The 16,082-nt window shown below is 45.1% G+C and overlaps 1 protein-coding gene across 1 annotated transcript in view; it reads right to left on the reverse strand.

Moving 5' to 3' along the window:
- Positions 1–16,082, reverse strand: part of MAPKAPK2 (MAPK activated protein kinase 2) — a 44,799-nt gene that overhangs the window by 2,495 nt on the left and 26,222 nt on the right. Inside the window, exons 2-7 of the mRNA XM_081298658.1 lie at positions 2,713–2,852; positions 2,505–2,569; positions 2,143–2,222; positions 1,574–1,700; positions 846–921; positions 322–446 (exon numbers count right to left, since the gene is read on the reverse strand). Of these exons, the coding sequence (XP_081154784.1) occupies positions 322–446; positions 846–921; positions 1,574–1,700; positions 2,143–2,222; positions 2,505–2,569; positions 2,713–2,852 (613 nt within the window). The remainder of the gene's footprint in view (positions 1–321; positions 447–845; positions 922–1,573; positions 1,701–2,142; positions 2,223–2,504; positions 2,570–2,712; positions 2,853–16,082) is intronic.

Genomic DNA, 16,082 nt, shown 5'->3' on the forward strand with positions numbered 1-16,082 from the left:
GGGGTGGGGCAAGTTCAGAGACAGCTCAGGGGTCACTCCCCATTCTGCTCATCACTTTTCAGAGGAAATTAGGCTCAAAAGAAGGTTGTGTCTCAAAAGAGGCAGACTGCCCAACAGCAGTGGCCCAAGGACCACTATGCTATACCACTTGACAAGGCCCTATGCAGCCCAATAGCCCTGGCCCCGCCCAAGCCCTTCACGCAGGCAGGCCACACCCAGCAACCCACAGTGGCACCAGTCACGTGAGACAGATGCCAATGAGCATGTGTGCATACATGCACATACGTGTATGTCCCCTGTCCCAGAAGGCTGGGCTCCTACCTTCCTCTGATACTTCTGACCATTCTGGGTTGGGAAATTCGTACTGGCCCATTCGGATGCGAGTCTTCATGCCCGGAGAGATAGCAAGGCCGTGGTTGGAATAGAAAGGGGGATACCCACAGAGCCTGTGACAGACCCAGGCAGGAAGAAAGGGACAGATTAGGTGTTATTTAGGGACCCTATGCCAGGAATAGGGTGAGAAACAGTCTCTTCTCCTTGTAAAGGTCACAAGGGACTCATTTACACAAGAATGACACACAAAGCCAAGGACAGAGCCCAGGAATCCAATACACCAAGTATCTTAACCACACACATCTAGCCCTTGAGCTAGTTCCTCCCCACAGTGCAGCAATCAGACCACACAAAGCACTGAGAGAAGTGGGTGTGTCGGGGATTCCCAGGGGATCTCCTGTCCACTAGGAAATACTAACATTCACCTCTTCCTCTTGTCTTGGTACGACCCTCCCTGGCTCCCTGCCCCACTGCAGCCCAAACCACCCTGGCCCCCTCCCCAGCACACTCACAGAATGTACATGATGACACCTAAGGACCACATGTCACAGGACTTGTCATACTTCTCTGGGCCCAGCACTTCCGGAGCTGCAAAACAAAGATCAGTGTGGATGGGAACAGTGTGACCCACCCATTTCTCTGTGGGTGATGCTCCCCGTACAACCCTCTGGCCCAACATGACGGGACAACTGCAGGAGTGGGAGGAGGAAAGCAGAAGACTCCCCTCCAGGCACTGAACCTGCAGTCAGTTCTTAACATGAGAACACCCCAACCACAGAGACCTCCAGACTTGTGCTAGCCATGTAATTTCACACACATGCCTTATTCTGTGCCTGTCAGCTGAGACTCCAGAGTTAAATCTGGGTCCCACACTCAGTCACTGAGAACCTGATGGAAATAATGGTTCTTCTCAGGGACACAGTTCAGGCACCAAAATCCTGCCCATGATTCCAGGCAACAAGTTCTATGATATCTCAGTCCTACCTGAACTCTGACAGTCCTACTTTTTTTTTTTTTTTTTTTTTTTTTTTTTTGATGGTGCAAAGGATGGAACCCAAAGCCTCACACATGGGGGCCCTCTACCACCAAGCTACATCCCCAGCCCTGAAAACCCTACCTCTGATGGGATCCTACCAAAACCAGCACAGAAAAGGCAAAAAGACTCTCCCCAGATCTGAAGAGGAGGGGTTGAGAAAAGTCCTGGGGAAACATTAGGCCCCTGGGCCTCCTCTGGACTTACCCACATAGTATGGCGTATAACAAGGAGTGGTCAAAGAGTTATGGCTGGTGGTTTCCTTGGCAAAGCCAAAATCAGTGAGTTTCAGAATGGCGTTGGGCCTTTTAGAAGTGTATAAGAGATTCTCAGGCTACAGAAAGAAAGACAGGCAAGTGAGCACCCTCACTGAGCCTAGGAGGACTGTCAGAAACCAGAGGGTGATGGCGGCTCCTTCCCACCCACACCAAAGCCATTTGTCCAGTCCAAAGCTGCACACGTGGGGAACATGGAGCTCACAGTCCAACACCCAGGATAGGACACGACAGTGTGAACACTACAGGGTCAGAAAACCCACAGTGCTGATAGGGAGAACCCAATCTGAGTGAAATCAGAGAAGGCTTTGCTACTGGGTTTGCAGTTTGTTCATCAGCAGAAAAAGCAGGTCACCACAGAGCAGAGAATGACACACTGACCCATTCCACCCTCATGAACCAGGCAGCTGGGTACAGAGTGACTCTAGCATTCTGCAGGTCTCCAAGTCCAGCCCCCGCAACCAACAAAGCACTCAAGCATGGGACATAAATAGCTGGTACCTTGACGTCCCGATGAGCAATGTTGATTGAGTGCAAATACTGGATGGCCTCGCCAATGCTCTTCATGATTTCTGACGCTTCTAGAGAGGAGGGGTGGCAGTGTGGAAGAAAGTCTCAAAGATGTGCTATCAGGTTTGAAAATCCCATACACCAGCCCCCACCCATGCAGCCTGAGGTCCTCACACCCATCACCCACCCCAGAAACCAAGAAAACAGTAGTTGTCCTCAGCAACTGAAGTGACACCTCTGGCGGTAAAGAGACAACAGCCTTGGGCTCTTTCCTGAAAGCAGGCCCGGCAGAGGCCCTTGGTCCCCTACTGCCCTGCCCACCCAAGCCTACCCCCACGACAGACCCTTTCTACCTCTTTCTGTGAATGCTTGGTCTCCTCGGTCCTGGATTCGGCTAAATAGTTCTCCACCATCCAAACTGAAAGAAAACCCACCTTGAGATCCACTACCCCTAAAGAAAGCCAAGAATGTAACATTCCAAGCTTCAGGTCCACACTGAGCTGTCCTCAGAGAGAGAGGCGCCTGAGCATGGTGGGGACAGGCTGGGCTGGAACTGCTTACCACTCCATGACAATCAGCAGGCACTTCCTGCCTGCATACAGGTTCTCGTAGACATCTACAATGCGCACGATGTGTGGGCACTGGGAGGCCCGCCAGTGCAGCTCCACCTCCCTGCGGGCCTTGGGGCAGTCCTGGAGCATCTGCAAGAAAGCACCTCCTGAGTGACGCAGGCTCTGCAGAGGAGGCCCCCCACCCCAAGTCCCCGTTCCCACTCACACTATCCCAGCCCCAGCCCAAAGTCACGGGCGCCTCCTCCTAGATCCTGAAAGGACTCTTGACAGGATCCCTTCAGGGCCTCAACAGCTAGGAAGAGATCAGCCCTTGGGCCAGGAAAGGTCATGAAGGCTACAGAGGCAGGCTTCAGTGGGGTATTGGAGGACCATGGTGAAGGGAGGAGATATGGGGAGAAAGAAAGACTTGAGAATGGAAAGGGGCCTGAAGAGGGAAGACTCCAGAATCGGCAGGAAAAGGCACCTCCAAGATCACTCAAACCTGCACACCAGACACAGAAAAATGTTATTTTTACCCACAGTTGACTTCACTCAACCAGCAGATGGCCTCCAGAGTCAGCCTTTGCTGGTCTGAATCCCCATTCATACCAGCTTTACAACCTTGAGTAAATAACATACCTCACTGAGCCAGACCCCTCTTCTTACCTGAACCAAGTGTCTAGATACTAAAGGAAACTGCACCTTCCCCAGCCTCAAGGGCTGAACCTTGGCTAGTCTGAGCCAATGTCATTGGTTCCATTCCTTTTGCTAGTGACTGGCTTGGGAACAAGCCTATGACCCAAATGACCCAGAAGATCTTTAGGAAATCTACTCAGAGGCTGCTACCAAAGACTGCATGGAGTATACAACATCTCTCCTGGATGTGGCACCAGGACCATGCCAGTCACCTGGGTACCAGTAAGGGGGTCAGCTGAAAAGGAGAAACCAATGCACTGAGATGACATCACCAAGAACCCCTCATGACTTCTTTTTGATAAGATTAAAAAACTTTCTTAACTGTTGAAGCTATTTTTGGTAGAATTTTCTTATTGTTTGGAACCTGACATACCTCTCCTGTGTAAAGTGAGGGTAACAGTTTCTTTTTCACAGATATGTTGTAAGGGTCAAATATACTACAAAGCACCTAGTAGAGTATCTGACATGTGCTCAATAGCTGTTGTTTTTACTACAGATGCCAAAATAATTGAGGCAAGGGTCCTTGCAGACTTCATGAGAATTCAAGATAAGCCCTATATAGTACACACTTCAACTGCTTTGGACATTTCAAGGGCTGGGGTGTCAGGGAGAGAGCAAGGTTAGGAAGTAAATGCACAGGCAGAAGGAATTCACCCAGTCAGGGGAAATGACAAGAATCAGGCACTGACTGACCAAGATGGAGCAGAGGAGGGGATGGGTGAGTGGGTGATGCAGCAGGGAGAGCTGAGAGGCCTGCTAGAAAGCGCATGAGGCTTGGTAAGTAAGATCAGATGACTGAGAGGGAGCCAGATTACAGATGAGTCAGATTCCAGTGAAAGGCAAACACATAAATTTGCAACAATAAAACTAGCATGCATTTATGCGATGGCCCATGATATGCTGGGCCTTTTCTAGTTATATAACAATTATCATTTTATAGGATGAAAAAACTGAGGCTCAAAGAAGTGGTATTCCCAAAGCTAAGTTTCTGAGAAAAACAGGCCCAGAACTGGAATCCAGGCCTGACAGACTCCAAAGCCAGGCTTTTCAACCACACAATGCAGTTGTGTTTTGTTGTTGTTGTTGTTGTTTGGTACTAGAGATTAAACTCAGAGCACCTAATCCCTGAGCCACATTCCACTCTTTTAAGACAGGATCTTGCTGAGTTACTTAGTGCCTCACTAAATTGCTGAGGATGACTTTGAATTCATGATCCTCCTGACTCAGCCTCCCAAATAGCTGGGGTTACAGGCCTGCACCACTGCACCCAACATACTACCCAGCTGTTAAGAGAAGGCTAGAAGCTGAAATTTCCCAGAGTGGCTTTGCAGAGGCAATTCCCCAAGCAGGTATCCAGAAAGAATCACTTAGATAACTCAGTCTTCCTCGGAGCACTCTAAGAATAGTGGTTGCAAGAGGAAAGATCCCCATGGGGTCACACTGCCACCTTGTGGCCGTATGAGAACACTGCACAGGTCCTGAGTTCTGCTACTTTTCACTTTATTCATTTGAATGAATCCAGGAAAAAAGAGAAGAGTAGGAGGCGGCACTGGCTGATTTCGTGTGTATATAATTCAATTCAACAAGTATTTACGAAGCTCCTACTACAGGCCTTGCTGAATGTCAAGGCCAAAGGGAGCCCTAATCTGAAAGTTCAAATCAGTGGGGTAGAGGCCCCCCACCCCATGCACACACACACTGGGTATAAAGTTCAAAGAATTTCAAAACTCTTTGTTCAGGGCTGGAGATGTGGCTCAAGCGGTAGCGTGCTCGCCTGTCATGCGTGCGGCCCGGGTTTGATCCTCAGCACCACATACCAACAAAGATGTTGTGTCTGCCGAGAACTAAAAAATAAATATTAAAAAAAATTCTCTCTCTCTCTCTCTCTCTCTCTCTCTCTCCCTCCCTCCCTCCCTCCCTCCCTCCCTCCCCCCCCTCACTCTCTCTTTAAAAAAAAAAAAAAAAACTCTCTGTTCAGAGGAAGAATTCTGAAGTGAGAGCCACCTCTGAACCCTGCAGTCAATAAGCCTGCTTCTTGGCGTGTCCAGTCTCTTCGGTCCTACTTCAGACAGGGAGGACAGGAGAAGAGGTAGACACAGTAAGTGTTCATAATCTGTCCCTCTCTTCCTGTTCTCCATCAAGGGTGTGGAACTGAGATAAAAGAAGAATCCCACATAGAACTCTTTCCCCACAGGGTCGGCTCCCCATCAGTGGAGAAAACAGCAGAGTAGCTAAGGCACTGCCAGAGCCTCTGGCATCAGGAGAAAGAAAAAAAAAAAAAGATGGCCACCCACTACACCTACCATGGTGCCAAGGCAGAAGAAATCCTGAAAAGGCTAAAGGTACGGGAATATGAGTCAAGAAAGAATTTCTCAGATAATGAAAACTTTGATTAGGGAACCATGAACACATCAGTCTGGGGATCAAATGACCCTAGCACTGGTATCGATGGCCTGGGATTCTAGGTGGTTCTGGGAAGGTCATGTTTCAGCATCACAGACAAGAAAAGCAGGACAGGATATGTTGAGGCCAAATACATAATCAGCAAAGAGGAAACCATGTGCAGTTCCAGCAGAAGTAAGATGAGATCATCCATCCTGGCAAATGAACTCCCATTCCTATCCAAAAAGGCCAATAAAAAGTTCTCAGTGAAATGTTTTCTTTAAAAATGCTTATAACCCAGTGAGCTAATGTGCTATAAGAGTGCTAAATTCAAAGGGCTCAGGAGCAAATAAATGTTTCCAGAGCAGCCAAGCAGGAAAGATCTCTGTCGCCCTCTACAGGCACCTGGGAACAGAGGCCCAGAGAAGAAGAAAGCTGTCAAATTTACTCAGAGGCAACTGTGTGTGGTTGTATATCTACAGCCAGGAGAGACCTGGGCTGTGGTCTGGAATTTGTTAATATCTGATTGCGTACCATTCTGAGATGCTCCAAGTTCAGAAGGCAGGACAATGAGACCTTCCTAGCTTCTTTCTCACAGAGCCCTTGTGAGCAGCTCCTGAAATAAAGCCTCTAAAGGGTTTTATTATCAGGAAGGCACTCATCACTGCAAGCCAGCAGCATTACTGCCACAGCAGCAGGGTCATGGCTGACTGAGGCCAGAGCTGGCAGGATAGTAGCCTGGTTTCTGTCTTTAGCCCAGTGACTACCACCTGGGTATCAGATCCCTGCTCTAAACCAGAGCCATGCTCAGTGAGGATGCACCGAGGCCAAGCCCGAGTGCACATCTCTGGCACCCCTGAACTTGGAGCGCTAAATGCAAGTTCTACTCTTTCTGCCATTGACAGGTACACAGCACAAGGCAAAAGAGAATTTGCCATCAGAAAGTCTAGTTCACAGCATACTCCCAGACTTAGAAAGTCATCTGCTAGAAGGGGCAAGTTGGGGTAATACAATGAAGCTGGCCTTAGAAACCCCGTGCATTTACTATTTTGTAAATCTGTGCCTATCTCCCCCAATATAAGTTTCTGAAGGGAAAGGTCTCCTGTTGTTTCTGTTTACCCCTCCCTTTTCCCTCCCCTCACCCAAGGGTATATGGATTGTTTAGTTTTTTCCTACATTAGGGAAAAGGAATTTCTGGGCACAATCCTTTCCCTGTTGCTTCTTCTCTCTACATATCTAAATTCTGTCGATGGAGGTTCCTCACCAAAAGTTACTGTGAGTGGGCTGCAAGACGGCTATCCTCCATGAAGTTAGCTGAAAAGCAGAATATTCTTAATTCTTAAAGAAACATACTAAGAATTTTTCAAGAAGACTGGTAATTGATATATATCCAGGCACATGTTTATCAGAAATCTGTGACTGGATATGAAAATCAAGCAAGCCATGAAAGCAATACCTCCCAATTGGCCAGGCAGGCAGGCTGACATCATGGGGCAGAGCCATGAAGTGCTAAAGATACTTGCAGACAAGTGTGGAAGACAGAAAGCGTAGAGAGAGAAGTCAAGAATGTGCTAATCTGGAGTTCAGGGCTAAGTAAAGAACAGCAGGGAAGGTGGCCTGTGCTCCCAGCCAGAGGGGGATAGGGAAAGGGAGCCAGGCTCCCAGAGAGCTGTCAGGGGCCATAAGCAGAGGAACTAGGGCATCAGGTAAACAACCAAAGCCAAGAGAGTCACGAGAGTCACGTGGGGGAAGGTCCTCCGGCATGAACAAGGACAGTGGTGGCCAAAGGGCTTGGGACCACAGTTCTGAGCACCACAGGCTAGAAGAAGGAAGGGTCTTCCTACTAAAAAGCCACAGGCCTTTAGTCACAGAGGGCCTGGGGGGGGGGGGGGTACTGAACAGCATGAAGCCCATGCTAAGCCTGGAACTAATATTGTGACTTCCTTCTCTCCCACAGAGTTTGTGTCTGAAATTCTCCCGCACTATAGAAAGGTTAACTGCTGCATGTGCTACACTGCAGTGCAACAGCCTAGGGCACCTGCCAAGTGTGGCAGGGGTCAGGACCAGGTCACAGAACCCACTGTCTGGGGATGCCAGGATAGTGGCAGTGAGGGAGACACAGGAGGTACCCAAATGTAGTTCCAGACCTCTCCAGAGGAAAAAGGGACAGGGCCTTTGATTCAGGTTGTACCTGGTCTCCTTTATCTCCCCTCCCATCTCCATCACAGGGTCCCCCAAAAAGACATTGTAAGCCAAGCTGAAAGCCAGAGAAAAGGAAGGAAATCAGGGAGACCATGGCCTCAGGTGCTACTCACCAGTCAGACAGATGTGAGGACCTTACTGGAAAGGGATAAGCCCAGCCCCAAGGATCACCTCTGACAAGCACTGCTCCTCACTAACTGTGTGAACTCAGGGGTTTCTTAACCCCTATGTGCCTCAGTTTTCTTATGAGTCGAATGGGATAAAAGTCCCTGCCTCATTTGATGGGGCTGTCATATTAAATGAGTTGATGCACATATAATATATAAATTACCTAGAACGGTGTACCATGCACAGTGACCACTGTATTCGTGTTGGCTATTATTATTCTGTTCCCCTCTACCATGTGTTAGTCACACTGGGGTGGGCAGCTGGGATCCTGACCACACACACCCATTTCACTTACGTGGTTATTCATAGCCCTGGGCAGCAGGCAATCAGGGCCCAGGATAAAGGAAGGGAAGTAGACTTTGGCGTGGCAGCCCTGAGCTTTTCCTCCCTACTAACTAAACTGGGCAGCTGGAGACAGGGTGTGCATGTTAGGAGGGAAGGAAGACAGCCCTTCCCAAGACTGATTCTGATTTGGTGCTAAGAATGATGGTCTGATTCAGGCACCAAGTGCTTCAGTGTGGTGATGTATGGTGCCCACTGTTCCACAGACCTCTGCATGCACACACACCCCCAATGCAGCTGGGGTCAGGGAAAGCTCTGTGTGTCGTGTACTAAGCCACCAGCTTTCAGACCAGAACCATCACTCCTATCTGTAGCTACAGACACCTCTTCCGTACCACATAACGGATGGCTGGCCTGGATGTTCTGCAGGGTGTAAAGAAAAGAGTAGGCTTGGGAGGCAGCATTGTGGACAAGTGCCATCACCCCCTGAGCACAGTGCTCAAATGGGCAGCAGGTCCAAGAGGGGGTGGGGGCTCCTTGGGAAATGGCTAAGTACTTCCAGGGGGGCAGCTCACCCACCTCACACCTACCCTGTGTGCCTACCCTGGGAAGGGACAGCCTATTTTATAACTAAGATAACTTACTATTGAAGGATTAGTTCAAGGCCTTCAACCAGTTGTCTGTGACAGGCTACAATTGAAACCCTGCTCTTGCAGCTCCTAAAATCCTCTCCCACCTCTTCATGGAAGACAGAGAGATTAAGTTTGCCCAAGACTGTCCATGACATCAGCAGCCAGCAATGGAGGCTAAGAATGCGTTAAGTGCAAACCCTCTGTTGTTGAAATTCCACTTGTGCAATTTTATCCTAAAATACTAATCACAGGTGCAGCTTATTATTCACCTTAACTAGAAATGGCTAACAAACTCAATACCCAGCAACAGATTGCTTTTTTTAAAATGTGAGTTTATCAACATTTCAAATACAGCATATATGGCTTCAGCTGCCAAGTGCACTATGGGCTGGCAGAAGAGCACCCATTAGCTAGATTGGACTTCTCTTACCAGATGCTGAGCAATGGCATTTCACAGAGGGCTGGCTCCATGCTGCCCTCTGCAAGGCAAATGTGGAGGATAGTATGCTAATTGTGTCACCCACAGAACAGTGATGGGGATGGTGCTAAATTCTTGGGTGTTTTTTTTTTTTTTTTTTGGTTGGTTGTTTGTTGTTTGTCTTGGTGGTCCTGAGGATTGAACCCAGGGCCTTATGCATGCAAGGCAAGCACTCTACTAACGGAGCTATTTCCCTGGCCTGGTACTAAGTTCTTATACTTGTCACAGCCAGTAGTTCTTAAAGTGGCATTCCTGGTCCCCTGTTAAAAGTACAGAATCCGGACCCCACAGTGCCATCTTGAATTGGAAATTCCAGGGTGGGGACTAGCAAGCTGCCTTTCAAACCCTCTAGGTGACTGGGATGGGAGCTCAATTTTGACAGCCATTAGCATTTGTGGTGTCTAATTTGTTGATTTTCTGCACCACTAGAATCCTAGTTTGTTGAAGTTAAGTTTAGTCTTATTTTTTTATACAAAATGATAGACCTACATTAAGCTTGAGAAGCAGAGGATCCTGTATATGTGTATGGCTCAGGCCAAGAGCTGTTCAATAAAAACCTTTATGCTTAAGAGGTTTGTAGTGTATGTGTGTGTGTGTGTGCGTGTATCTTTTTGATGGTATGAAGAATTTATTTTGGCTTGATTGTTTTAAAAAACACCACAATGAATGTATAATTAATTTATTTTAAATATTAATATGTTGCTACAAGGGCAGTAATTTTAGGATTGGTTGCCTCTGATCCCATCTGTTCCAGCTGTTTCTGTCACATTAGTTCTTATCTCTGCCATTAGTTGGTTTGACATGTTTATATTTAATTCTCACAATAAATTAGCTACCATAGTCCTGTGAACTAGATCTTTTCAAAACTCTGTCTTTACAAAGTCCAAAAAGATAAGTAATTCTTCAGCTATTTGAAACAATTCTCTCTGGAAGGCCAATATTCCAAGAATATGTTCAAAACTACAACTCTACCATTTTTATTATCCTTTTACATTCTCAATAAGTTGAGAATTAAAAAAAAATGAGTTTCTCTATTCAATTCATAGACCCCAAAATGATATTTTAGAAGAATATTTAATGAGATAATGGATTCCTGTGTGTCTATTAAATTTTCAGTCACCGTTATTGTCACTGCCTAGGGTAGCACCATGTTTTTTTTCTTTTGCAGCACAAATTCTAATCTGTAATTAATTTAAATTTATTTACCAAAAAGTAGTTGAGGGGCTGGGGTTGTGGCTCAGCGGTAGAGCGCTCACCTAGGATGTGTGAGGCGCTGGGTTCAATCCTCAGCACCACATAAAAATAAATGAATAAAATAAAGGTATTGTGTTCAACTACAACATATATATATATATACACACACACATATATATATATATGTATATATATATATACACACACACATATATATATAAATTAAAGTAGTTGAAATAAATGAAAAACTAAGTTACAAAACTTTATATAATAGAATCTCAGTTCAATATGTATATTTATTCATATCCATATATGTAACTAAACCTACTTATGCATACATATATACACATTATATATAAAACAGCAACGACATTTAATACTCAGTAAATAATTATTAATATCTCTGAAAAAATCAGCACCAAAAGCCTTTAAACATCCTTTCCACACTGGTCAGGAGATCGGACCTGCCTCCAATAGGGGTGAGCATCCCTGATATACCCCCTCATCCTCAAGATCCCCCAGGGTGGTCACAAAGGGCTGATGTTCAACAAAAGGCAAGAAGCTGAAAAGTCACACTGAAAATGACAAATTTTCCTATTTTATTTCCTAAACATTTGTAGTACATGATGGATAAAAGGCTAACTTGACTCTAGAAAATCAATTTGAAAGATTAACAGCCTATTATAAAAATGGCTAAAGAATAAGAACAGGCAGTTCAAAGAAAAAGAAACACAGATGGCCTAATGAAATATGTTCAATGTAACTCATTAAAAGAGAAATGTTTATAAAAAAAGACAAGTATAATAATTTCACCAAGCTGGCAAAACTGTTTTAATGTTTGACCAAAACAAAATCCTGGATTTATGTACAGAGTTTAGGAGAAAAGGCACTTTCTCGTATACTCACTGGGTAGGAATATAAATTACTCAATTTTGGAGAAATGTGGCCATATCTATCAAAATGGTAAATGTTCAAACCTTGGACTCGATAATTACACAGCTAGGAATTCATCTTGCAAATTACATTCATAAAGCATTTTAATGGCAAAAAACTAAGTAATAACCTAAATGTCTACCAGTGAGGAACTAGTCAGATAAATGACAGCAAATCCATTCAACAAAATACCATGCACCCTTATAAAAAATGAGGCAGCTCCTCACCTACTCCTGTGGAAAGAGCAGGGTGTTATTAACTGAAATTGCAGACAAGGAAAAGGTGACACTTTGGCTTTATGTTTAATGCTCTAGTTTTATTATTATTATTATTGGAACTGAATTCACATTTCTTAAGTAAAGTTTTGAGTATATTCATACAAAAAAGAAGCACACACACAAAAGGTAACTAGTGGTTTACTATAAATGGTAGTAATATGGATGATGTTTCCTTCTTATATGTAGTTTTTAAATTTCCAAAAGTCAAAAAGGAAAGTACTAAATAGAATGTATAATTCCCTTCATGTGTTTTTATTGTAGTTATTTTGTTTCTTAAGACAAAGGAGGGAAGATATATGGATTTGTGGATGCTTATATTTTTCTTGGAGGAATTTCCCAAAAAATAAGTTAATAATATTGACCACACGGGAGAAGGTACTAGAGAGAAACATGTATTTTTCTTTTTTCCTTTTCAATTTAAACTTTCATTTATTGTTTGAGTCTTTACCATTGCATGGATTTCTTTTTTAAAATGAAATCAAAGAGCTTGATTCTGAGGTGTGGCATGCCTTGGGTCTTACATTAGAAGCCCTGGTCGGAGATGGCTGACCGTTACATATGCCCCAAAGGCCAGATGTCCTCCTGGCTGGAGAGGGAGGGAGCAGAGATGAGGATGTCACAGGGCTCCAGGAGGAAGATAGGTCTGGCCAGAGGGTGGAGGGCGGGAGGTTAGGCAGCTGAAGCAAAGGCCTGCATCTTCCTGGAGGACATAACCAAAAGATGATAAAGGGCAGGCAAGGCCCCAAACCACTGCTGCTAGCTACACAGTAGGAAAAAAGAGAAATTTTCCATTTGTACTGCACTGATCATGTGCCAGGTACAGTGTATCTATAGAAAACACTGCTATATTTAAACCTCCTAACAGCCCTATAGTACAAGCAATTGCTGGCTCCCTTATACAGGTGTGGGTGACCAAGCCCCAAGCAATGTGCCGAAGGCCATCCAGCCTGTAAATGATAAAGCCAAGATTCAGACACAATTCAAACTCATCTCCAGGCTTTCCCCACCCCTGACAAGAAAGGAGGCTTTAACAAGTAAACCCTGTTCAGCTAATGCTAGTCTACTGATGACCTGTCTTGCCTCCCCTAAATGTCTCCCATCCTTGCTCTGGTTCCAGGCCTGCCCCATTTATCTCTCCATCCATCAGGCCCCACGCAGAGCCTGGCACAGAAGAGTCACAATGAACACTTACTGATTAAATGGGCAGGCTCAGCAGCTTTACAGGACATGGCTTTTAACAAAATACAAGGCATCCCTCCCTGGAAGACAAGGGAGATGGTGGGAGGAAGGCAATACACTAAACTCTCCAAACTGGTTTTTTTGTACCTAGATACAACTCACAGAGGTCATCAAATTAATACAGAAGGATCCAGGTGCAGTGGCACATGCCTGTAATCAGGGTGGCAGGAGGTTGAGACAGGAGTATGGCAAGTTAAAAGCCAATCTCAGCAACTTAGTGAGGCTCTAAGCAACTTAGTGAGACCCTGTCTTAAAATTTAAAAAAAGAAGAAGAAAAAGGGCTTGGGGGGGGGGGGTAGTGACACAGTGTTTAAAAGCTCCCCTGTGTTCAATCCCTGGGAGATTGAACACAGGGGAGTTTAAAAAAAAAAAAAAAAAAAAAAAAGACAGAAGGAGGTCAGTAGCACTGCTTCCTGCGTAAGCAGCCTCTATCAATCTGGTCCTGCATGACTGCCAAAGCAAACTTAAAATTTTAATTTGAAGTAATAAATGCAGGCTCATCTTTATCACTCTAATTTAGTGGGATGAAATTCATGGCATGTATACTAAATCAATAGATCTAATGGGAGGTACAGGGGGAGGGAGAGAAAAGATGAAAGAAGAAAATGAAAAAGTATTATGTGTGTGTGCACGCACACACACACATCCCTGTTCACAATTCCACATACCTACCACTGGAGTAACAGCTGGTAAAGAGAGAAGGAAGAGAATTGGAAGACAGATCAGTACTATGGTAACATAATACAGAATTCATGGTCAAGGAGAAGATATGAACCAGTCTTTCCCACACTGTTAGTAAAAATGACCCAGACACAAGACAGCAAACACAAAGACATCTGTGACAGAGAGGTTCAGTCTTCCTGCTAAGAGCAGGGCACCTGGCAAATTCTTGTTTTATCTAACTCAAGACCTCAAGGGAACAGTTACTTTGAACTAAATTCTGACCAGGAAGGAAAATCTAGTATATTATGTTTAAAAGTGCACACATACCTTAGCTAGCAAAAACCACATTAACAAGAACACCACCACACTGGGAGGAAGTAACCTTATTGATTTAGAGTTCAAAGTAGAGAAGAAGGAAAAAAAAATCTGGGGACAAAATCCATAGTTTAGCCTAGACCAACCTATAGACAGAGATCTCAAAAGGGAATGATCTGGAAAGATCCAGCCTATTTCTCTCTAAGGAGTGAATTCTAACCATCTAGCATAATCATCTCCTGAAGAAAAAAGCAGGTGGCAGCAGCCACAGCGAGTCAGGTCACAGCTCAGGGAGAACTGAGGAACTCAGATACTAAATGATGCATCCAAGACCCAGCTACAGCCCATAGGGAAGCCAGAGCACACCCACTGGGCAGGCCCTCACATAACAGAGGGAAGAGAGCTCATGGAAACACAAGTACTACTAGAAGCTAGGTCTTCAAGCCACATCCAAAGTTTAGGCGGCAGGGGCTTCTATACAAAAAAGAGAATGGGGGAAGTTCATCCCTAGTCTGTCCATTTTTTCTAGCAAGGTGAATACTCTTCAGACTAGAACAAGCTAAACACTTATAATTACCCACAGCATGCACATGCTCTCAAGGGAAATCTCAAATACAGCTTACACCAAGAACCAGCTTACAATCACCCTCAATGATTCAGTGAAAAGATCCCAATCTTATAAGAATCACATCCCAGGGTGCAGCAAGAAACTGTAGTGTGATTCCAGAGCCACTGCTGGTGGTGATGGTCAGCAGCCCTGTGCCCTGCTTTGGGGGCAGCACATTTCCCTCAGAACCCGCTATGCTCCATCCAGGCCCTAGACTGAGCACCTGGGGTTTTAAGGGCTCACAGTCAAGAAGGAAAATGAAACAATATGTAGACAAAATTGTGTGAGAGCATGTAAATAACATGCTGGCATTTTTGTTGTTGAAAGGGAAAGGAATAAATAGGACAGGCTGCTTAACATAATAGCAGTCCCTGCAAAGCTCTAGAACAGATCATGAACTGGACCTTCACAACCCAGCCTGGGATCCCCACAAAGCCATGGCAAACTAGGCTCATTTGCTTCTTAGCAGAATTATTAAATTATAGCCCAGAGGAATGCCTTGACTGCTATGAGGTGTACTTATAAAATCTCCTTCCTGCCAAGCCTTTGGGATGACAATGAAAGAGGGAGTGAGATGACAAAGCATTTAGATAATATTTGCAGTTGCTATAAATGACCAATAATAAAGTGTCAGTTAATGGCTTGAGGACAGCTGCTGAACAAATGCCAAACTGAACTCACTGCCCCTCCAATTTGCTCCAGGATCTCAGTAAATGGCAATGACATCACCATCTAGCTGGGTTCCCAAATGTAAACCGCAAAGTACTCAACCTCAGTCTCTCTCCCTCTTTTCCTCCATCATCCACAGAATCAATCCAATTGTGTCTCTGGAAAGATCTCCCAAATCCATCTTCCCTTTTCCAGTTTCACTTCCTCTTGCTCAGTAAGCTCCTTTCTCTTGGGTGTGTTCTAACTGGTTTCTAGATGGTAGACTTACTCTGTCCCACTACTTCTGAAAGGCAAATCTGCACAGGACATTTTTTCCCTTAAATATCTCCACTGGATTAAGTTCTGAACTTGGTCCTTCCCAGTTCCTACAACATATCATCTCTACCCCATCTCCCAATAGTCCCTATACTTAAGCTACACTGAACTTCATGACTTCAAACGAGCCATGTCTTTTCATGACTTTATGTCTTTGTGTCCCTCCAAGACCAGCACAATGTCACCTCCTGTTCAGGCAGAGTTCACCTTTCTTTCCTCTGTTCCCATAAGAATCACTGAACACCTAGGTCGACACTCTGGTATTATTTGCAAGACAGTTCTTCCTACTATAGACCTCTTGGAGGCTGGACCAATGTCTTGTTCATC

The sequence above is a fragment of the Spermophilus citellus genome (assembly GCF_964194105.1).
Source record: "Spermophilus citellus genome assembly, chromosome: 6".
Lineage (NCBI taxonomy): Eukaryota > Metazoa > Chordata > Mammalia > Rodentia > Sciuridae > Spermophilus > Spermophilus citellus.